This window comes from Peromyscus californicus, unplaced genomic scaffold, assembly GCF_007827085.1.
Source record: "Peromyscus californicus insignis strain IS unplaced genomic scaffold, ASM782708v3 Scaffold_23__1_contigs__length_62951481, whole genome shotgun sequence".
NCBI classification, from domain to species: Eukaryota; Metazoa; Chordata; class Mammalia; order Rodentia; family Cricetidae; genus Peromyscus; species Peromyscus californicus.
This window is the reverse complement of record NW_026294534.1, coordinates 25,551,070-25,573,331: the sequence shown is the minus strand read 5'-3', so window position 1 is coordinate 25,573,331 and position 22,262 is coordinate 25,551,070. Positions and strand designations below refer to the sequence as shown.

The following is a 22,262-nucleotide window of genomic DNA, read 5'->3' as shown; positions in this document are numbered from 1 at the left end:
TAAATGAGATTTAAAACAAAACAAAACAAAAACAGACCATTGGTAAACATGTAAAGTTAGCGTTTGTTCCTGGTTGCGTGGTCATGGGAATCTGCGTGGGCCAGCCCCGGAGTTTGGCAGCAGTAGAGCTGGACTGGATGGGCCTGGGGCTCTGTAAGCCTTCTGCCTTTCTGAGGCAAGGACACCTGTGCCAGGTAGAGCCCATCACCTGTTCGAAAAGATACTCCTAGGGAATGAATGGCCCATGCTGTTTGCCCTGCCTTCCCATTTCTGTCACCAAGGCCAGTATCTCAGGAAACCTAGACATTCAACTTTTTAAAGCATGGTGGTTTGAAGGCCTCATAATACAGCTTTTAAAATGTGTATACGTAACTTCTTCATATTTGTAGCTGAAGTTTTCTCTGGTCCTGCCCAGCCACTTATAAAATAATCACTCAAAAGTTTATATTAATTAAAACTGCTTGGCCATTAGCTCAGGCCTACCACTGACTAGCTCTTTCATTTAAACTCAGCCCATTTCTGTTAATCTATATGTTGCTATGTGTTCCGTGGCTTTACCTGTGTGCCGTTACATGCTGCTCCCTGGATGGCAGGCTGACATCTCCTAACTCAGCCTTCCACTTCCCAGAATTCTCCTTGTCTGTTAATCCTGCCTATACTTCCTGCCCAGCTACTGGCCAATCAGCTTTTTATTTATCAACCATTCACACCATACAGAACATCCCTCAGCACATATTCATTGGTGTCTTCCATCACCATAATGTAGCTGGTTTGATTTAACAGTGTCTGTTTATTTGGAAGTTAGATGCAGAAAATTATGTTATTCCAGGAGAATGTATTTTAGTGTGATGGATGAATAACAGCAGATAAACATTCGGGATAGCTGATTGAATGGGATTATCCTCTCCTGTGATGTTATCATCACTTTCATGCCCAGTTTTAGGCCTTGTGGGTTTCATACCTAATCAAGGAATTCCCTGTAAGCAAGGCTCTTTACAGAAAGATCTACAGATATGTTGTCTGCTGGGAGAGTGCAGGGAGCGGGAAAGCCTGGGGTCAAGAAGTGGGAAAGCCTTGGGTAGAATGCACTTGCCAACTAGGTCTGGGGTCTCCTCCTCTGTATCCTGCAGTGAGCTACCCTCTAGGAGCTCAGCTATATTAACAGAGGGCACAAGGGGTGTCTGCTTCAACAAAATAGTTTAATTAGTGGCAGGAGGTGGAGGAGTGTCTTTCTGTCCTTTAATGAAATACCCTCTTGAAGGTCAAAGAGATCAAATTTGTCAAACATTAACATCCCTGTACAGGAAGCAACAGTGAATTCCTGTCCCCATTTTCTCACTTGAGTTTAGCCAACATTTGAGGGGAGGGTAGAGAAGTTCTGCTCACCTGTTATCCTAGAGGAAACAGGCCTGTGAGGACCGTCAGCATGACACAGACAAGGACTGAAAGTGACCTTACAGACGTAACATCCGGTGAGACTGAGGGCCGTGGACAGGATGGCAGAGGGGCATCTGGGACACCTTCAGACGCTTTCAACCTGTTAGCTTAGCATGGGGAAGATCTCAGGAAGCGGAATGGGTACAAAAAGCTGGCCAGGCTAGTGGAGAAGCTCATGGACAGATCCAAACTTACAGGAGGAAGGAGTCCCCAAAGCCCATCAGCTGGTTCCACGGAAGAGCTGCACTCAGCAAAAGGAAGTGGCCACAGCAGGCGAGTTACGTGCTGGCTCTAGGAACCCTGCATGCCAGACAGAAGGTTTAAATTTTTACCCCATCCTGGAACACACCCTGACAGGGTGCTGCCGAAGTACCCCTCCTATTTTTCTTTTAAACCCTTTGCATGATTTTGGTTTTGCTTAAAACATCTTTTATTATCCCAGATTCTGTAGGTCAGAGACCCAGGCATGGCTTAATTAGCTAGGTCCTTTGTTCTGTGGCCCGTACAGAACAAAAATGAATGTATTGGCCAGGCTGTGACCTCATCTGTTCTAGAGCTGGAGGAGAGATTGGGAGCTGGGGGTTGTAAGTACTTGGCTAGGAGAATGATTTTTTTTTAAGATGTTGTGTAGTCAGAAGGTTTCTCCGGTCCTGCCCAGGCCCCATGGTCCCCTCTGGTCCCATGGCCACTCATAAAATCATCATTCAGAGGCTTAATATTAATTGCCAATTGCATGGCCTAAGGCAGGCTTCTTGCTAGCTAGCTCTTATAACTTAACCAATTTTTACTAATCTATTAAGTGGCCACGTGGCTTACCGGTACTTTCACATCTTGCTTCTCCTGGTGATGGCTGATGTCTCCTTCCTCTCCTTTCTCCTCCCACTATCTCTTGGATTTTCCCACCTGACCTTATCCTGCCCTGCCATAGGCCAATGCAGCTTTATGTATCAACCAATCGGGGCAACACGTATTCACAGCATACAGAAAGACATCCCACAGCACTGTTGCTTAATTTAGCTACTACCACAATGTAGCCTTCCGTAATTGCTAACCCCTCACTGTGTGAGGCAAGATCCTCTCTATTTGACACACGGAGTGGCCTAGAGTGAGCTGAATGCCGAGTCCCTCCCCCCCCTCCCCATGAGGAGAGCAGGATCTTTTAGGTGTTGCCGGAAGCCTGAATTTAGTAGGAAAGGAAGACATGTATTAAAAAGTCCACACTTTGTGCCTTCGAGGAAAAGGCCGATGCAATTGTTGGCCAAAACCTTCCCTGGGCAGCGGACGTCACCAAGAGCTTAGGCCCCACACTGCATGGAGTCTGTTAGTGGTTTTTAAAGAGGAAACCTGGTTTTGATGTATCTGGGGCTAGAGCGTGCCTGTGTGCGGAGGCCCCTGGACAGCTTTGGCTGCCATCGTCATCTCATTTGAAACGATTGAAATCTGATTAGCCTGTGACTCACTTTAGGCGAGGCTAGCTAGCTGGTGTTTTTACATGGGCTGTGGGGATCGAACTCAGGACCTCACGCTGTCAAGACAAGCACCTCACTTGACTGAGCTATTTCCCCAGTGGATTGGTTCTCTCTCTCTCTCTCTCGTTCTGGAATCATAAGTCTATACAACCATACCAACTCCATCTGAAAGTCGTGTCCATCGATCTTTTACACCCCCCACCCCCACCCCCCCCCCCCCACCCCCCGCCAATTCCTTCCTTGGGAGCTAAAACATGACTTTCCTGATCCTGCAGGTTTACAGGTAGCTCACCCCCAACCCACATTAATCCATTCCCTTTTATGGTGAGTTTTCAGTGTGAGACTGATGTGACTTTATCTCCACAGGTGTTCACCCTTGTAGGGAAAATCTGCTCATTTAATTTTATTCTTTCCTTCAGTGTTTGAGACAGGATCTCACTTGTGTATCCCTGGCTGTCCTGGAACTCACCTCGTTGACCAGGCTGGCCTCAGACTCACAGAGATCCCCCTGCCTCTGTCCCCTGAGAGCTGAGAGTAAAGGCCTGGGCTACCACCCTTGGCTTTCATGCTTTTCTTTTTTCCTACCTTTGAGTGTCCTGGGCTCACTGTTCTCAGGGTGCTTTCCTGTAAAGCAGCCTTCTTTCTGATGCCCCAGGGCAGGGCAAGAGCGGCATTTTGATGAAAGGAGATGCAGCATTACCTCAGCAAGGCCAAGTTTGGGGATGTGTTTTACCCACAGGAATGAGAGGCTTTGTGTGACTCAGGACTAATGCTCCTGGGTGCCCGTGAGCGTCGAGTACGGAATTGCCTACGGACCTGACTAAAACAGTTCCTCTGTCGACAGAAGCGGATACCTCGGTGGTTTCCCCTAGAAAAGCTTTAGAAAAGAAGTGTTTTAATTAAGGTTTTTAAATTAAGAACGGCCACTGCACACTGGGAATGCAAGTGGTTGTGTGTGATTGGCCTTTTTTCTTCCCACTTCTCAGGCTTTCTCAGCCATAGTGCAATGGAAAATAATTCTACGTGTCTAGGAAGTTCTTCTGGCGAAATTAAAGTGAAGTACCTCCTGCAGGGGTCATTTGAAAAAAAAAAAAAAGACACTTAGGGTTGGGGATCCAGCCCACTTGGTAGAGTGTTTGCCTGGCATATACAAAGCCTCCGTTCAGCCTCTACCACCGCACATCTGTAACCCCAATTCTCTGGATGTAGGGGTATGAGGGCCTGGGGTTCAAGGTCATCCTCAGCTACATTTTGCGTTCAGCCTGGAGCACACGAGAGAGACCCTTTCTGTAAAAAAGCGGTCTTGGTGGTTGTAATTGAACTTGAAAAACGAATGTCTTTGAAGTCCCACGAACTGGGCTGAAATAGTAGCACTTGGGAGGTGGAGGCAGGTGTATCACAGGGTTCAGCTACATAAGGAGTTGGAGGCCAATCCTGGATGCATGCGACCTGCCTGGGCAGTGTGCCTGGGGTTGGGATGTAAAATAAGCATAAATCAGTGAGCAAAGGATGCTGATTAGATACTTTCAGGAGCATTCTGTCAATGGAGCTGCTGAATACTAAGCTACCTACCTCTGATGATTGTGGTCACTTAGGATACACTATTACTCTTTCCTTCTTATGTTTAGTTATGTACTTGTCCTTTATTTTAATGTTTCTTGAGGTTAAGGAATTGAGTATTTATCAACCAGTGTTATATAAAGCCCTTTTTTTTTTTTTAACTGTAGCTATCAGCTGTACATTAAAGCATCGTACCATTGTTTTGTAAGATGATGGCCTCCTTGGTTCACCCCAGGTCACGTGGTACTGAGTGTGCCGTACCTGAAGCTCAGATATACACTACATACAGTCTTGTTTCTGTCTCTGCTCCACTCACGGGCATTTGTCAAGAGTTACATTGGATTGTATCCGTAGCTCTAGAATCTCAGTTTCCTCCTTTGCTAATAAAATTGCTTTCGGGGTCCACCTTCTACTGCGCCTTTTAAAGACAATTAGCAATTCTGTCCATAAAACGTGCCAACAGCAGGAACATAGGCATGTGCTCCAGGTTTAGTCCATCATCTTCCCTAAGCACGGACCATTTTTCCCTAGCACTTTGTTATTTCAATGGAGATCTCCTTTGGATAAATTTAGTATAGATGTGTTTGATAAACTGTCATTAAAAGTTATTTAAAAGATTATTTTATTATATAATAAACATTTCTTAACTTGCTTAAGCGCTTTCCCTAAAATAGCAATTTAACTTGACTTCTGACAAATGTTAACTGAATAAATACCCCAGTAATTGTGAGATGTTAAATTTAGCAGTTAACAGCCTTCAGCTTCAAATGCCAGGAAAAATTGATTCTTTGGGGAAAAAAAAAAGGAAAACATCTAATCATTTTTCCCCCTGACCACCTTCCTTCTCCATGAGGAACCTGGAGCAACCCTGTGGAATGTTTAGAAATCACTGTCTTTCCTCATCTCCCTGGTCAGGTATCCTCAGGGCTGCTGATCACCAGACAGACGCAGACATCCCTGGAGTCTCAGCCTCTACTCCGATGTCCTAAGTTAGAGCCACAGTACAGACCAGCCAGCACCCGAGACTCTCGCTTGGGAAGCAAGATGTGCCTTTCCCACTGGTTCCTTTGTCTTCGGCTGGGTCTGTAGCTGATCCAGTTATGAGTTTTAGATGAGATGAGATGAGCAGAAATTCTTGGAAGGGACAAGAGGTAGGTTAATCCTAGCGGCAAAAACATTTGAATTAGTTGTACTTGTTACCAGGCTTATGGGTGATGGCTGATGTCCAGCCAGCCAGAGCATCCTCCATGGCTGCCAGTCATCACTCTTCAAGCTGTGTGTGTGTGCACGCACCCCCCCCCCCCCACACACACACCCGTTCTGCTATAATCCTGGGGCTAGCTGCCTAGCCCCTGGCTTCCCTTTTCTGAATACCTATAGGTGTGTAAAAGAATTCCTCACCACTTGGGTGTGTGTGTGGGTGTGTGTGTGTTGAATTGTTTAAAAAAATGTTTGATTGGTTTTAGTCCTAGATTAATAGCAACCATAATAATAATACATCCTTTTGATTTGTGTGTGCACATTCGTGTGCATGCTGTGGCATGTGTTTAGAAATCAGAGGATAACTTGGAGAGTGTGTTTTCTCCTGCCGTGGGGCTTCCAAGGATTGATCTTGGGTCATAAAGCTCCTTGTACCCGCTGAGTCATCTCGAGGGTCTGAAAACCCATTTTTTAATAGATGGAGATTTGTGGAGTGACTGTGAGCTGCATCTCCCCTAAGTAGAGTTTTCCCAGCATGCAGGCTCTGATGGGCACACCACTGATCCTCACTCCCAGGCGAGGGTCTCTGCTGTCTAGAGAAGTATACAAAGACCATAGAGTCTACCATGTTCTCTCTGCTTCTGGACTTCCTTAGACTTCTGACTCCCTGGCCATCACACATAGTGCTGCATCAGAAGTCTCCTAGTGTGCTGTGTTGCCGCAGAGTTGTGTGTGGGACCAGTGTCCTGCTTTAGTTGGGGACAGGAAATTCAACCCCTAGGCCCGCTGCTGCTGGGATTACAAGCCTGTGCCATTCTGACTGAAAACAAGGCTTCTTCCTTGTTTCTGTTTTTTAAAACGAAATTAAATGCATGCTTTATTTTCGCTGGCAAACCCTGGGCCTCGTTGATACCAGACAAGTGCTGTGCACCTGAGTTACAGCCGCATGCCCTCCCCTTCCATCTTTGATGAGATGTGGCCAGAGAGGAAGGAGCTGAGATTTACCTAAGGGTAGTGTGAACCTTTTGCGACACTGAGATGGCTGAGACACCCCAGAAGTCCTCACAGGGCTCCTGTGTGTCTCACCCGCCCTGAAGAGTCACTGGCGACCGTCCTGCTGACCACACACATTTCCCCGATTTCCCCTGGAGTCACACTGGAGGAAAAGGTGGGAGCCCTTTAGTGTCTTGTTCATCTGTGAGCGCTGGCTCATTGGCCATCCTGAGACAGAAAGAAGCTCCTCAGAGCCTTGCTCTAAACTCCTCCCGCTTCCTTTCCACATTTAATTGCCTTTAACCAGGCTAGGGTGCCCTGTTTCTGCAGATGGACTCTGCTTGTCCTTCACTGCCCAGGAATGAGTACAGTCCTCAAGAATGGGGTTGGAGGGACTTACCGAGGCCAGCATTTGCAAAGTCCTAACTGCCTGTCTGATTGGGAAGTCGACTGTGTGACAGTCTGCATCATTGACATCTAGGCCTCTGTTATAGCTCTTAAACTTGTGAAGTTTTTGTAGCAAAGAATCCAGGCAAGCATAACCAGGTAGGACTGGGTGCATGGGCACCTCGGGCTGCCTTGGAAAAGCAGCATGGGCCCTGATGGATACAGCATGGGCCTTGGATGATGCTCAGGGAAATGGAGTCAGATGCCCCAAAGGCACTTGAGTGGCTGTGTAATGAGCTGGACCTTTGAATACGTCTGAGTCCCTGGGCACAGCTAGAGGGCATGAGCCTTTTAAAGGAAGCCTTCTACTCTTAAAGAGCCCCATGCATTTTAAACATAAGATTGTAAACAGTCGTAAAATATAAAGAGCACAAACATGACTCTTAGACATTGATAGCAACACAGTTCCCTGTAAAAAGAGCTAAACAAGACAACTGGGACACAAAGGAAGAAGAAATGGTGCATCCCACAGCAGTCTCCTGTGTTTGGGTAAGCATGGGCCATCATCTGATGCCCCCGCTGCTTTCTTCTGTGACAAATAAACTTTGAGACTGGAGAGATGCTTACGGATAGATGATGGTGCTTACAGATGATGGTGCTTACAGATGATGATGCTTACAGATGATGATGCTAACAGATGATGCTAACAGATGATGGTGCTTACAGATGCTCGCTGATCCCCTAGACAACCCAAGTTTGCTTCCAGGCACCCACATCAGGTGGCTCACAACCGCCTGTAACTCCAGCTTAGGGGGCTTCGGGCAGCCACACATATACATGAATAAAAATAAAAGGGAATCTTTGAAGAAGGAAGGAGAGTATTCCCATGGCATGGCAACCTTGATTACAACTCCAGATGGTATCCTGGCTCCTTTCTCCTGCAGGTGCCAGTCCCTGTGAACCTACTGTGTGCACCTCAGATTCTTACTTTTTATATATTGTAGCCCAGCTAGGGCGCCCCCAAACTCTTGAACAATTTCATGTGTGTGTAGTAGTTTGTTGTATTGCTCCATCATCACCCTTTCTCACCCGCCCCTCGTTCTTCCGGTCCTCTCCTGTTTTCCTGTCTTCGGTTTGGTTCAGTTCTGTCACTCAAGCAGCTGGCCTTACCCAGTAACCTTCTGTGCGGCCGCCACCGCAGGTAACATTCGAGAATCACTCGTCTATAGTAGGGATGCTTTTGTCCGTGTCTGGACCCCTTTGAGTCTCCACCGCCCCAATTCTGAAACCCCCAGCTCTTGGGCACTTCCCAGATGACGAACCATGTCTTCTTAATAGCCTGCCACCGTGGAATCAATTGCTTCCCTTTCTCCCGTCTGTTTATCGAAGTACGCTGCTCTGATGCTATGCTGGGGTCTCCAGGGTACACTCCATTTTAGCAGGAATCAGCAAGCTGTTTGGACTGAAAATGTAAAACCAGACCATCCACCTGCCATTTGGTTCACAACAGTTTCATAGTAGATATTGAAGGTGTTAACCAACACGGTGATAAAATTTGAGAGTATGACCCTGACTACACTGACATATTTTTAGTCTGTGGGCTTTATTTATTCAGATGGACTAGCTTCTTTCTTTTTCCTGGAGACTGTCTAGTTCGTGAGGCCTAGACTGCCTTGTCTACCTCTCAAGCCAAAACCCCCCCACAAAACTACAGGGGCGCGGGAAGGAGGGGGGGTTGTTTGGATTTTTTTTTTCTTTTGGTTGTTATTTTGACATAAGATCTTGTCCTATAGTGCAGGCTGATTTTATCCGTCTGTCTGCCTGTCTGTCTGTCTGTCTGTCTACCGATCTATTAATTTGCTTGCTGTACAATCCGAGCTGGCCCCAAACACATGGTTATCCTGTGTCAGCCTGTGACTGTTGAGCCGTCTCCCCCAGTCCAGAAAGTAAACACTTTTCTGGTAATGAGGCCTCCGTAGGAACCAGGCCCTGGAAGCAGATCTTTTGAAGATGTGCATGTATGCCCAATTCAGGCAATGTCTGTCATCCTCAGGAATGCCATCCACCTCTGTGCAGGAGGTCCCTCTCATCAGCCTCGAGCTCACCAATTATTCTAAAATGCCTGGCCAGCGGGTCCTAGAGAGCTTAGCCACATGGGTGCTGGGGATCAAACTCAGGGTCTCTTCCCTTTCCTGACTCAGCCCTTAAAAGCAGATTTTTTTTTTTAAAGGTTTATTCATTGGCATGAGTGCGTATGCATGTGGAAGGGGTGCATAGTGTCCTCTGTCACTCTTCACCTCTCCCTTTGAGGCAGGGTCTCTCTCTGAACCTGAGCTAGCAAAACCCCACTGTCTGTCTGTCTCTGGTCCTCAGGGTACACAAGAACTCTTAAAGCCGGTCACCGACCTGTAGAAACAGACTAGTCTGTCTTTCTGTTACCGGGTATTAGATTCATAATCTCACGACACAGTCTCCTTGTATCTTAAATCAGGAAGCAGACTGGTAAAGGAAACCGTGTTTATGGATTCTCCACACAAGGACAGACAGCCCCTGCTGCCTGGCACAGGCAGTGTTGCAGGGGTGACATGCAGAGGCAGGACATGTACACGTGCTAATGTAGCTGTGAGTGGAGCGTTGTCAGGCCAGTCCCCCCTGCCTGTAGCTTGGGCTTTCCCTTCTTCCCGTAGGTATCTGAGGCAACAGTTCTCTGGGGTCCCTTGAATCATCTGACAGTGTAGAGGAGGTCCAGTTGTCTGTCTAGGATGTCTCCTCCCCTGATGGGGCCACCCCCACACCTCCACACGTGAGCTGTGTCATCTTGGACGAGTCACAGAACGTCCCCAAATGGATATAAGTACTGGATGTAAGGTGATTATGTGCAGGTTATAAAACATATTTCTCAGCTCCATTAACAAACTTTTAAGGTAGAAATTGAGTTATCACGCGCACTGTTTAAAGAACTTTCTCTAAAATTGTCAGTGTTTTCCTGGCTCTTAATTATGAGTAGACAGCTCATTGTTGGAAAAAAACATTAAGTGATGCAGTTTGAGCCAGGTGTGGTGGCGCAGAGGCAGGTGGATCTCTGTGAGTTAGAGGTCTGCCTCTGTGAGTTCCAGGACACTCAGGACCACACAGAGAAAGACTGTCTATAAAAGAGGTGCATCTCAGCTTTCCCCAGCCTTTGCCCTAATGACCATTCTGGTTTTTTTTTTTTAATTTTTTTTTTAGATTTATTTATTTATTATGTATACAGAAGAGGGTGCCAGATCTCATTACAGATGGTTGTGAGCCACAATGTGGGTGCTGGGAATTGAACTCAGAACCTCTGGAAGAGCAGTCAGTGTTCTTAACCTCTGAGCCATCTCTCCAGCCCCCCATTCTGTTTTTTAAACCTCATTTTTGATACTTTATAGAAAGGTTCTGTAGCTTTGTGGACATTTTCTGTAGTTTGTATTAATGTAGAATTCCTTTCTGGAAATACCATTGTTTAACCTATTGTGGTAAATATGCAGATACTTTTCAGTTCTTCACCTCCCTAGCAGAATTAGCCTCCTTGTTTTCAGCAACTAAAAAAAAAAAAAAAAAAAAAAAAAAAAATGCTGGCAGAGGAAAAGGGTCTTTTCTGGAGACAATGTCCCATTCCCTGAGATCTGGATGGCCTCATCATCTATGTTTTCCACCCCTTAGTGAGTCTTCAGAGGCTGGGGCAGGAAGGGGTGGGGACATATGTTGTTCTCGTGTGTACCAGGACCTTTTGACATTGACTACACATTCATTTCAAATGCCATTCTCTTGACTTGGCCTCAGTTTGCACTCAGATATATGTCTCAGTGTCCTGCATCCAGGAGGGTGGGGAAGGAGGCGGATATCCTGGGAAGGGTGGGGTACGGACTGTTATTGTTAGGAGCGCAGAGTATCTCGGTTATCAAAATGTCTAAGACATTGCCTTGAACAAACTGGCTTGCTTTGCTGTTGTTATTTGAGACGAGGTCTTAGGTCTCCCAGGTTGATCATCCTGCTGCTGCCTTCCAAGTGCTGAGATTATAGATGTGAGCTAACCTTGTGCTTCTCATTGCAACGTGTGTGTGTGTGTGAGAGAGAGAGAGAGAGAGAGAGAGAGAGAGAGAGAGAGAGAGAGAGAGAGATTGAGTGGTGCCCACCCTCCACCTTGTTTTTTGAGGCAGGGTCTCTCCCTGCAGCTCCAGGCTGGCTGGCCCCCAAGCTTCTTGCACAGTCTTCCTGTCTCCTTGCATCTCAGCACAGGAGCACTGGGGTGGCAGGTGCCTGCTGCCGCGTTTGCCCCTCCCATGGGCCCTAGGGATTCAGATTCAGGTCGTCAGACTTGCACAAGGAACTCTTTTATGGACCCGGCCGTCTTGCTGGACCCTAATTGCCATGTTCATTTAAATTCCTGTGAGAATACGGAAAGCATTGCAACTTTTCAATTATTTACAGTGGTTTTTACTCTTACTCAAGTAGGACCTCAATGGCTGTTTAATATTGGCCTCCTTTTATTTTAGCCTTTGGGCTACTTGCTTTCTAGTGGTGAGAAAGACCCCTTGTCACACAAAATTCCTAAGCTAGGTGTTGTGTTTCATGGTGTCTGTAGAGGTAGTTATATATTTCTTGGTTTGTGGAAGGTATACTAGGAACTTTTTCACGTGTCTGTTTATTTGCTCAGAATTACTTACACATTAGCAGGTATATGCCAGTGTTCCGTTTGCTTTCTATGACTGTGATAAAACCCCACAGCCAAAGGCAGCTTGGAAAGAGGGTGCTCACTTGGTTTACTCAATGCCATCACAGTCCATAATGGAATGAAGTCCGGGCAGGAACGTGGTGGCAGGCGCCACGGAGATCTTCTGCTTGCTAGCTTAACACAGCAGCATGCTTTCTTAAGCAACTCAGGGCCACCTGCCCAGCAGTGGCATCCCACAGTGAGCTGGGCCTTTCCACATCAATCATTAATCCTCACAGATATACCTACAGGCCGGTCTGATGGAGGCATTTTCTCCCTTGAAGTCTCTTCTTCCCAGATGATCCCAGCTTTTGTCAAGTTGAGCTGAGCAAATGTCTCCATGTTGTTCATGCGACGTGAAAACATGGCTTCTCATCCACATCCAGGCTTGATTACAGCTGTCTAGTGGGCTGACAGAGGCGTAAAGCCAAGTTCAGTTCACACAGGCCTGGGAGTAGACTTGCCGGGGAGCACTGTCTCTCATCACCACAGCTGCAGGCCACAGGATGGAAGGGGCAGAAAATGTCCCCATGCAGGGAACAGGAAAAGAAAACTAGTGACCCGAGTCCCTGGAGAGACCGTTTTCTTCCTGTGTGAGCCCCGGCGTTCCCTCACCTCTCACAAAGGAAGCAGATTCTTTGCATTGAATGGCCTTTTCACATGGACCAGCTGGGCCACACGGGAACGTGGCCGTGGCCATCAGGACAGCCACTAAGAGCCCTGAGTAAAGAGCAGGCAGCCTTGGGCACGTGCTCAGCAAACTGGCCCTGTGGGTCAACTTGCCTTCACTCAGGCTCAAACTGCTGCTGTGTTAGGAAACACCTGGGGAGGTGATGGAAGTCGCAGATGGCCAGAGCAGGACCCACTCAGCCAAAGTAGGAAAGAAACCAGGAGTGTGAATGTCAGTGAAGGGCAGTGAGTGACGTAGATGAGGAGGCAAGGAGGTCCAGGAGTGAGGGGTCTGCGTTTCTCACATGCTGGAGTGACTAGGCTAGACACGCACTCTGCCTCCGTTTCTCCAGAATGAAAAGGAGCTGATGCCGATGCCCCCATGAGTAGCACTGGACACAGAATGGACCCAGTCAGCATTAACTAGTATTCTTATTGCTGCTCCTGGCATTAGCTTGTCTTTGTTGTTACTGAGAGTTAGCAACTGGATATGAGACGTGGAGGAGACTTTTAAATAATTTATTTTTATTTCATGTGTATTCATGTTCTGCCTGCATGCATGTCTGGGTAAATGTCGGATCCCCTGAAACTGGAGTTACAGGCAGTTGTGAGCTGCCATGTGGGTGCTGGGAATTGAACCTGGGACCTCTGGAAGAGCAGCCAGTGTGCTTTTACCACTGAGCCAGCTCTCCAGCCTCTGGAGGAGATTTTTAGAGTAAAATGGATAGAAGAGTGCATTGTGGGGCTGAAGAGATGGCTCCCTGACGAGCATGAGGACCTCCTGAGTTCAGATCCCAGCTCTCACTTAAGAAGCTGGTGGGCCCATAGCCCCAGCACCACACAGGGTGGAGACAGGAGGATTGTGGGGAATGCTGGCCACTATCCTGGCTCCATGTTCAGTGAGATCTTGACACAAAGGGATAAGGCAGAGAGTGATACAAGAGAACACCAGACGTCCCCCTCTGCTCCATGCTTGTGTGTACAGTACACGCACGCACGCGCATGTGCATATGGTAGTAGGAAAAGAAATTGGTTGACACATGACAGTGAACGTATCTTTTGGATGGGTTAAGCGTGAAGGTTTGGTATATTTACATTGGAATAGAAAGCAAAATGGTTTTATGAGTTGTCCTAAATTAATAACTGAAGCGGAAGGAATGGCCAAGGTCTGCGAGAGCCAGAACTGGGCCTAGCCCTGGCTTCTCCTTGCATGCCATTATTTCGTTCAGTTAGCTCACTTTGCTCAACCCAGACATTTACTGTGGTGATTTGTGTCCCAGCAACCTCGTTGTAGACAGACAGACAGGCATGCACATCCCTCCCCACTTTCAGCGAGACTGTCGGTCAGTCTCTGGTGTGGATTGGATAGGATTACAGCTGATAAACTCACAAGGATTGCTTGAGAAATAAGGTAATTTTTACAATTAAAAAAAAAGTTAGTTTTGTTTGTAAGGTTTCCAGAAAGTACTTTCAGTAGAAGTAAGGCCATACTTAGATCATATATGCTCAGGCCTTAAGCATGGCTCCTTGATATTTAGCATGCTTACTTGAAAATATCTCCGTAAACCAGGCGGTGGTGATGCCCACAGAAGGCAGAGGCTGGCAGATCTCTGAGTTCTGAGTTTGAGGACAGCCTGGACAGCCAGGACTAAACACAGAAACCCTGTTTTGAAAAAACAAAACAACAGAAAGAAGTAAATTAAAAAGAAGCATCATCCTTCACGTATATGTTGCTAACTGCGTTGGAATTCCCGATTCTCGGAGTAGAGGTTCCCTTCCTCCCAGGGCCCGCTTTGCCTCACTAATACAGAAAGAATGTGTCCTGGTAAACCAGGCCTTAAAAGAAGGGTCATCAGCAGAAGGACTTTGGAAGTGCCTAAGCTACTTGCCGAGGTGTGTGTGAGGTACCGTGAGGGGTGATTGCTAGTAGGATTTATTTTTCTTGCTTTCTTCTCCCCCCCCCCCCCCCCCATTTCCTATTAAAAATGTTTCTCTCAGCCAGGCAGTGGTGGCGCATACCTTCAATCCCACCACCTAGGAGACAGACGCAGGCAGATCTCTGTGAGTTTGAAGCCAGCCTGGTCTACAGAATGAGTTTCAGGACAGCCAGGGCTACACAGAGAAACCCTGTCTTGAAAAAAAAAAAAAAAAAAAAAAAAAAAAAGAACAACAAAAAGCTTCTCAATGTTTGGGTCTTCCTCGTCATGGCCACTGATTTTCCTGAGTAAAATTTCATCTTCTAAAACAGCCTTCTGGTTTCTAATTTTCTGACCTTTTAGTTTATTGTAGTAATTGATTGGGTGCTCTAAAAGCTAGAACTGAACCCCCACCCCACCCCCCACCCTCAGTGCGCCGGCACTTAGGGGCTCCCTCTGCTGCCTGTAATAGTGTATTGCTTTTGCAGGACCTGGGATGGGGTGGATGGGGTGTGGATGAACTCTTGAGTGTGACGAAAGAAGAGACCTGGCGTCCTGTAAATTAACTGGGAGCTTTTTAAGTCTTAGTGCTTCTTCTGCATGTTTCTTTCCTACCGGAGAAGAAAGGACTTGTGATTTATGTCCACTCTGGCGGCAGGATGGAGGATATGGCTTCATTTATTAACTGCAAGTGCTTGGCTGTTGTGTTGGCTAGTCCTGTGCTAGGCTGGGGATGCTGGAGTAAGTTCACCTCCCAGGAGGCCCCGTGATTGCCTTGGGTAGGATAGGAATGCAGTGGAAAGCAGGCAAGGTTTCGGGCCCAGACTGGGAGAAGGGGCGTCCATTCAAGAGCTGACCTGGGAAGGTTCTGGAGGCCAGAGTGGAAGGGAGGGAGGCCCGGCCCAGATGACCACCACCGGGAAAACAGGAAGTGCATCCTAGGAGTCAAGGGGGCTTCACAGGGACTTTGAAAGGGGAGTGTGATGAGACCAGATCATGTGTTTCAGTCATGCTGGCTTCAGGGTAGCAAGCTGGAGAGTTTAAAGAGACTGCCTCTAATACAGTGTGGGTGGCTGCAGTCAGAGTGTGTGGTAACATCGAATCAGGGCCCAGGAAAAGCAAGGCGACCATCCAGTGTGCCCGTCTCAGGCAGGCAGTCGAAGGGGTACCCTGACTAGAGAGTCTGGATGGAGGTGGGCGGGCTGCTAGACGGATGGGTTTGCTTTGAGCATATTAGTGTGCAGTGTTTCCAAATAGAACCTTCTAGGAGGCCAAATAAATACCGATCGGAAGTTCTTTGGCCTTAGTTCCTTTCAAGCTTCTCCTTGGACCGGAAGCTTGGCCTCCCGTGCCCTCACTTAAGGTGATATCCTCCAGGGCTCTCGCACAAACCTCCATCAGCACTTCCCATTTGGAGAGGAGTTGGAAGCCTCTAGACTGTGTTCCTCAAAACAGAATCGGAGCTTCTTGGGTCAGATAGTCTTAGGTTTCGGGATTGTTTAAGACCCATTGAGCAGTCCATTGCCCTCCAACAAATACCCAGAGGTGCAAAAGGAGAAGGGTGGAGGGCTGGAGGGTGAGTTGTGTGGTGTGAAGGGATTTGCCCAGCTTCTCAAGAGGGTAGGACTAAGTCCAGATGGAAAGGTCTCGGTGCCTCCCTCTGCCTACTGTGTGGGCACTCAAGAGGATCTGACTCCCTCCAAACTGAGTTCCATCCGCTGGGCCTTGGGCTTCCCGTTCTCTTCACCACCGTGTTAGCTGGAGCAGAAGTGATGGTTAGGGGAGGTGTGACTTCTGTTCCCAGGACAGGCCCCCCTCTGAAGCCCTGTCATTTTCTCCTGTTAGCCAGCAGAAAGACAGCTTTCGGGAAGGGGGCGTTTTAGGAGACCCTGTGAGGATGGCTTCCAGGCGTAGGTTGTCACCCAGGTACCCGCTCTCTCCCGTCATTCAAGGAACCATAAATCCCTCCTTGAAAGCGGGTAGAGAGGAATGCTGAGGTGTTCCCTGAGGTTCTCCCTAACCACACTGTATGTGGTCAGCTCAACACCCACATTTAGCGGGCGTCGGGTACATCCCATTCTGCTGGGCAGGCTGCCTTTGGCCATGTGTTCGCAGGTGAATTGTTCCTGAGGACCACATGGATGTGCTTAGAAGTCACATGCCAATCTTAACTCCCGCATCAGTCAGATCAAGACTGAAGTCTGAGTCCACCATGCACGCCTTCAGTGTTCTCTCCCTCCCCTGCATTTTGCTCTGTCTTGGTGGTGTGATAAACCAACCGACTTGAGAAATGTTACAATGCCAAGACAGTCTCACAGTTCAGCATCCAACTACTTTATGGCTGCACCAAAAAACAGGCTACAAGAGAATCATTTCACCTCTTAAAAATCACTTACAACCTGTCTCGAAAAACAAAACAAAACAAAATTACTTAAAGAATGGGACGAGGTGGGATTTCTCCCTCTCTTTGAAGTGTTTGTAGAGCTACTAAACACCTCACATTTACACAGTAGCCAGTGACAATATCCTGCAGGTGGATCTTTACATTTTTTCGGGTTGTCAGAAGGAAGCACTCTGCTCGGGTGAGGCTCCTCCCCCGGGCCTCTGGAGTTCATCATCCTGTCCCAGTGTGATCAGGGACCACAGACGAGCCTCACTCAAGCGTGCCCCTGTGCTGGTGGCTTCCACCAGTTGATACCGGTTGGTCCGTCAGCTCTAAGGTTCCTGCTGTCACAGCCGGGCCAGATAAGCAGGAGCTAGCTATGAAGTGCGCTAGGGCATGAGACTCTCTTGACTTTTACAAAAGACACAGAATGTCCTAAAATAGCCTGGTAGCTAAAATACCAGCGACGACAACAAGAATAGCTTGCCATTTGTGAGTGCTTGTTTGTTTAAAATGTAAGGTCCCTGTTTTGGCAGCAGTGAGTTTCCACCAGCCAGGCTCCCACAAGAACGGCTCTGGTGGAAACATGTGGTCCCTGCATGGCCGGAAATGCAGGGTCTGCGGGGCTTTCTCTCAGCCCTCTGAGGGATTCCCTGAGCCTCGGGCTGCACCACACACACCCAGGACCTGAAGTAGATGCGTGGGCTCGGCCATGTTTAAAGACACTAGTTGGTGCTGTTGTTTCCCTAACTAAAAGGAACAGTCAGTTGCACACTTAGCGATCATCAGTGTTGGTCTCTGCCGCTTGATACTCAGCCTGTCTCAGTCACCAGGGTCCTCCCCGTAGATGGGACACAGGGAGGGAAGGAGGAAGGTCAGCTGTGGTACATTTAGCCAGCGTTGGGATCCTGTATATATATATGTCTGGAGGTGAGCGGGCACTACCTCTGAACGCGAGTGATCCAGCCTCCCCGCCGTCGTAGGAGAAGCTCTGCCATGTAGACGCTTGCCTCCTCCCCATGCATGTCTCATGTGACGCCCTCGCAGGCCCTCCCTCCGTTTCCTGGTTGCTCCATAGAGCCGTAGCCACGACACACCCAGCCCAGCGGTTTGCTGTCCTCCATGTCCTTCCCTGATTGGCAGTCCTGGCCAGATCCAGCACTTCTCGGGCTGGGGAGGGTGGAGGGTGGTGGCAGGTTGCCCGGAAATGGTAAGGAGGGAGGGGACTCTTGACCTCGGGTTACGTGCCCCCTAGATTTCTGGATCGTCCAGTATGGTACTTACTAATGGCTTTTTACAGTCACCCTCTCCTGCCTCCCTCAGCTGTCTTGGGAAGCATCCTCAGGATACTTGGTTTCAGATGTTGACAGGTGAGAAAAGCAAATATTGAGACTGCTGCTCCACAGAGTGCACTGAGCAGTAATTGTGCCGAGCTCATTGGTGCGCCGGCCTCCACTTTTAACAGATCGCTTCCTGATGCACCAGGCAGCTGGGCAAGTGACCTTCCATCTGGCGACTGCAGCTTGACCCAAATAGAGTCTGAGCTAGCCAAGGAACTTTGAGACCAGGCAGTCCGAACAAACAGCGGCTACAAACCTTCCTACCCCATCTCTCTCGAGCCTAACTTTAATGGGGACATTTGAGATCCTTCTTGTCGGAGTTTGGCGTGTCCTGAGTGTCCTGTGGTCCCAGTGTTTGGCCCTGCACTCCTGAGCACAGAATGGGAAATGCTTTATCGTGGTTTATTTGTCCGTAGCAGTACTGATAGGCACACACGTCTTGGAGTTCTGGCCTGCGGGGGTCCTGCCAGTAACCCGTTGTTCCCTGAAAGGCACACAGAAGGTTCTCATGAGATGTCTCCTGCTCGCTCTCTCTCTCGCTCTCCCCCCCCCCCCCCTTCCATCCCTCAGGGGACCACACTCTCTGTTAGCAGGAAATTCCCACTGTTCTTGGGTCCCGGCTACAGTTGGAGAGACATCACAGTGTTCGGAGTCCAGGCCTGCAGCCTCGCTGGGCGGGCGGGCAGCACGTGCTGGCCGCCTTTGTTCCGGACTTGGGGTTTCCGTTGCTTAGGGTTTGGGGAAGCAAAGCCCACAGCTTGTGACTAGGAGGAGAGTCACTTGGCCGCCGCCGCCACCGCCAGTCGATCTGGGCTCGGGGTTGCCGGTGGTTTTGTTTTCTGACGTGACAGGCGCTGTTTGGGACGCACTAACTCTCCCCTATTCTTTTCTTGCAGATGAGCTCACAGTGCCTGCACTTTACCCCAGTAGCCCTGAAGTGTGGGCCCCGTACCCTCTGTACCCAGCGGAGTTAGCGCCTGCTCTTCCTCCTCCTGCTGCCGCTGCTTTCACCTATCCCGCCTCACTGCATGCCCAGGTAATTGATCCCCATCGGCCACCACCTCACTCACTCCACCACCGGTCCCCGCCAACCCGGTTCCCCCGAGCACACCACGTGACTAACACCTATCCAGCTAACAGATCCACCTTCAGGAAGTGAATGAGCTCCCTCCGGGACTCACGGCCGGGGGGGAACGTCTGACAGCCATGATCCCACCCACTGCCTGATGTCTCCTCCAGAGGACACCTCTCTCTTCCTTAATGATCTCACCCTCATCTCACACGCCAAGACCGGGCCAGGCTTCCCTCCTTGGCTCCCAGCTAGCAAGAGGGCATCACAGGGGCATTAGAGTGTGTGTGTGTGTGTGTGTGTGTATGTATGTGTGTGCGTGCGTGTGCTCCTGGTATGGGAGGGAGGCATGCACTCAGCACAGAGTTTAATGTGTGTTTGGTGTGCGTGTATAAAGAGACTTCTGCTCTCTTGTCCACGGGGAGGTGAGGGACCGAAAGGAGGCTTCCGAGAGGAAGCCTGATCCTTAGGCACGTTGCAGGGGAGACAAAAGGTCGCTTATTGCCGTGTGAGGAAAGGTACATGTCAAGGGTAGATCTCTGTAGTGTAGTTTCCTTGCTTAGCTAAGAACAGCCTGGGTTTGATAAACAAACTCCTTGCTTCTCCCCAAATAGGGGGAGAGGCTTCCTCTCCCCCGGAGGCCATGGTTCCCCGAGATCTGCCTCACGTGAGGATAATAATGAGGGCTGAGCTTCACCCTTGGAAGGAACGACTATTGAATCGGCCTGTGGACAGGTGCTGGCCGTTAACAAGTACAATAGAGCTTCTGTTTGCCTTACTACATAAGCCGCTCGACCTGGCCTCTCGAAAATCGCCGGGCTCCAGGCCGGCAAGATGGCTCATCGGTCAAAGGCTCTGGCCGCCAAGCCTGACGGCTTGGGTTCAGTCCCCAGGACCCACAAGGTGGAGAGAACCGACTCCTGCTAGTTGTCCTCTGCCCTCCACACGCGTGCGCAAGCAGACATGCACACTAAACAAATACAATGAATCTTTTTAAGTTGTTGGGCTGGTCAGGGGCGGGGGCGGGGGGGGGGGGGGGGGTATTTTGCCTGGTATGTGTTTCCAAGACTGGATGAAACACCTTCACGTTACAAAGAACAGTCCTGATTAAGACACCCGTGAGCAGCCCTCAAGAGTGTTCCCAACCCACCGTGTGAGGAGCACTGCGGGCTGAGTCTGCTTCTCCGGTCCTTTTTGGCTGCGTTGGCAACTGGCCTCCTGAGCTTGTCTCCTGGGGCATCCCGGCTCCAGGCAGGCAGAGTCTGGAGAGAAGCCCTTGGTGTCTTGTGCCCCAGGAACAGACATTGTCCCCTGTGGGGATGGGGTGGTAGGAAGCTTGTGGGAGGTGAGGAGAAGTGCAGACGGTGTTAGTGAGCTGCCCTGGGTACAGGATACGAACAAAGTCAAGGACTAGACGTGCCCTTTGCCTTCCGATCCTCTGCCCGGTGTCTCTGCATCAGTGATCAGTAACCCTCATGACCGACAGGTCGCAGGCGGGAGCGGCTGAGTTGTGGCTGTCCCTAGCTGAGTCATTATGTGCCGTGGACCAACCAGGAACCCCCTTGGTGCGCCCCACACCCCTGTGGAGATGTGGGTCCCCCCCCCCTCACCTTATGGCTCATGTGGCTTCAGGTAGTTGGCAACAGAGCCATTCACTGCTGCCTGGAGGATCAAGACTTGGCAGTGTCCGGAAAGGACCAGGAAGACTGGCTTTGGTCATGATGTGACTTCACATCTGGAGTGATTTGAGGACTGTGGAGGGCAAAGGTTCTACCAAGGGTCTCTTAGGAGGTTTAGAAAGCCCACACCACTGTGAGGAAGGATGGGGAGAGAGTACGGGATGAGAGGGATCGTGGCCATGCGCCTCACTGGCATGCATCGCCCACATGGCCCCCTTCTCTTGAGACTTGCCCAGCCTGCAGCCGTCCTACCTCAGCCCCAGATTGGGTGGAACTCTGATCTGCTGGTGTGATCTCTGTGACCTGAGTCTCACTTCTTTGGAGTCATTTGAATGAACATCCTTACTAAATTTATTCGTCCATGTTGAAGTGTACTGGTAGAAGCTTTGCAGACAGCTGGTCCGGCCAACCCGTTTCACAGATGAGGAAAACAGGCCTAAGGAGATGGAGAGTTGCCCCAGATCACAGTGGTTCGGTCTTGAGCAGGGCTGTCACCTGCTGCCCTTGGCTGACTAACACAGCAAGGTGCTGGCTCACCGCAGACTTTCACTCTTGATGACATTTTGGAGAGGCCACACTCCAGTGACTCTTTGGAACTTTCTTCTCCAAGTAGATGAGAAATCTGTCAGGAGAGACTTGGAGGCCAAGATGGCTTCCAAGAATCCTCACTGGAGGGGAGCAGAGTGGGGCCCCTTCCTAGGTGACTCGGGTTTTGTTTTGGAAACTGAGCATTTCAGAGAGTCTTCTAACTTGGCTTTTTTTTTATTTTTTGCAATGTTGTGCTTTGTTTTGAGACATGGATTTTTTTTTTTTCTTCTAGTGTTTCCCTCCAGAGGCAAAGCCCAACACACCTGTCTTTTGTCCACTTCTGCAGCAAATTAGATTTGTCTCTGGGAATGTGTTTGTCACATACCAACCTACTGCAGAGCAGCAGAGGGAGCTCCCATGTTGAATTTGTTAGCGAACCCCCCCCTCCTTTTGCAAAAAACTTATTTCTTGATGATATTTGAGAGATTTCAATAAAAATTTTAATCAGCAAAAAAAAAAAAAATGATCTCAAGTAGACTACAGAGTTTTTTGTTTTCTTGGTCCTACAATTTTGGAGCAAAAGTATTTCATCTCTGTCTGAGGTTTGTGAGAACCCGGCCCGTAGCAGCTAAGTTGTATTTTCCACGGGAGCAGACTCCAAAAGAGCGCTCTAGAAGACTGCGCCCAGCGGAGGGCTTCATCGATACCACCTCCATCTTCTTGAGCTTCAGAACCACCCCAAGCTTCATGCTAGAAGATCCTCGTGCCAACAGGTCATCGGCTCCCAGACGTCCTTGCATCAGTACCAACAAGGCTGACATCCAGCTAGTGGACACACGCTCCCTGTGTGCCTGCTCTGGTCCCAGGGAAGGGAAGAGCCAGGACATTATTAAT

General features: G+C 49.1%; 1 protein-coding gene across 8 annotated transcripts in view; it reads left to right on the top strand.

The window, feature by feature from the left end:
- Positions 1-22,262, top strand: part of Rbpms (RNA binding protein, mRNA processing factor) — a 163,851-nt gene that overhangs the window by 115,434 nt on the left and 26,155 nt on the right. For 4 of the 8 annotated variants that reach the window (XR_008221423.1, XR_008221422.1, XM_052752002.1 and 1 more), the window contains exon 6: positions 18,989-19,128. The exons of 3 other annotated variants lie outside the window; for them this stretch is intronic. Coding sequence is in view for 3 of the 5 variants with exons in the window: in XM_052752002.1 (XP_052607962.1) it covers positions 18,989-19,128 (140 nt within the window). In the remaining 2 variants the exon portion in view is untranslated. Of the gene's footprint in view, positions 1-18,988; positions 19,129-21,660; positions 21,895-22,262 lie in introns of those variants that run through there. One more of the 8 variants, XM_052751999.1, reaches the window with a different exon arrangement.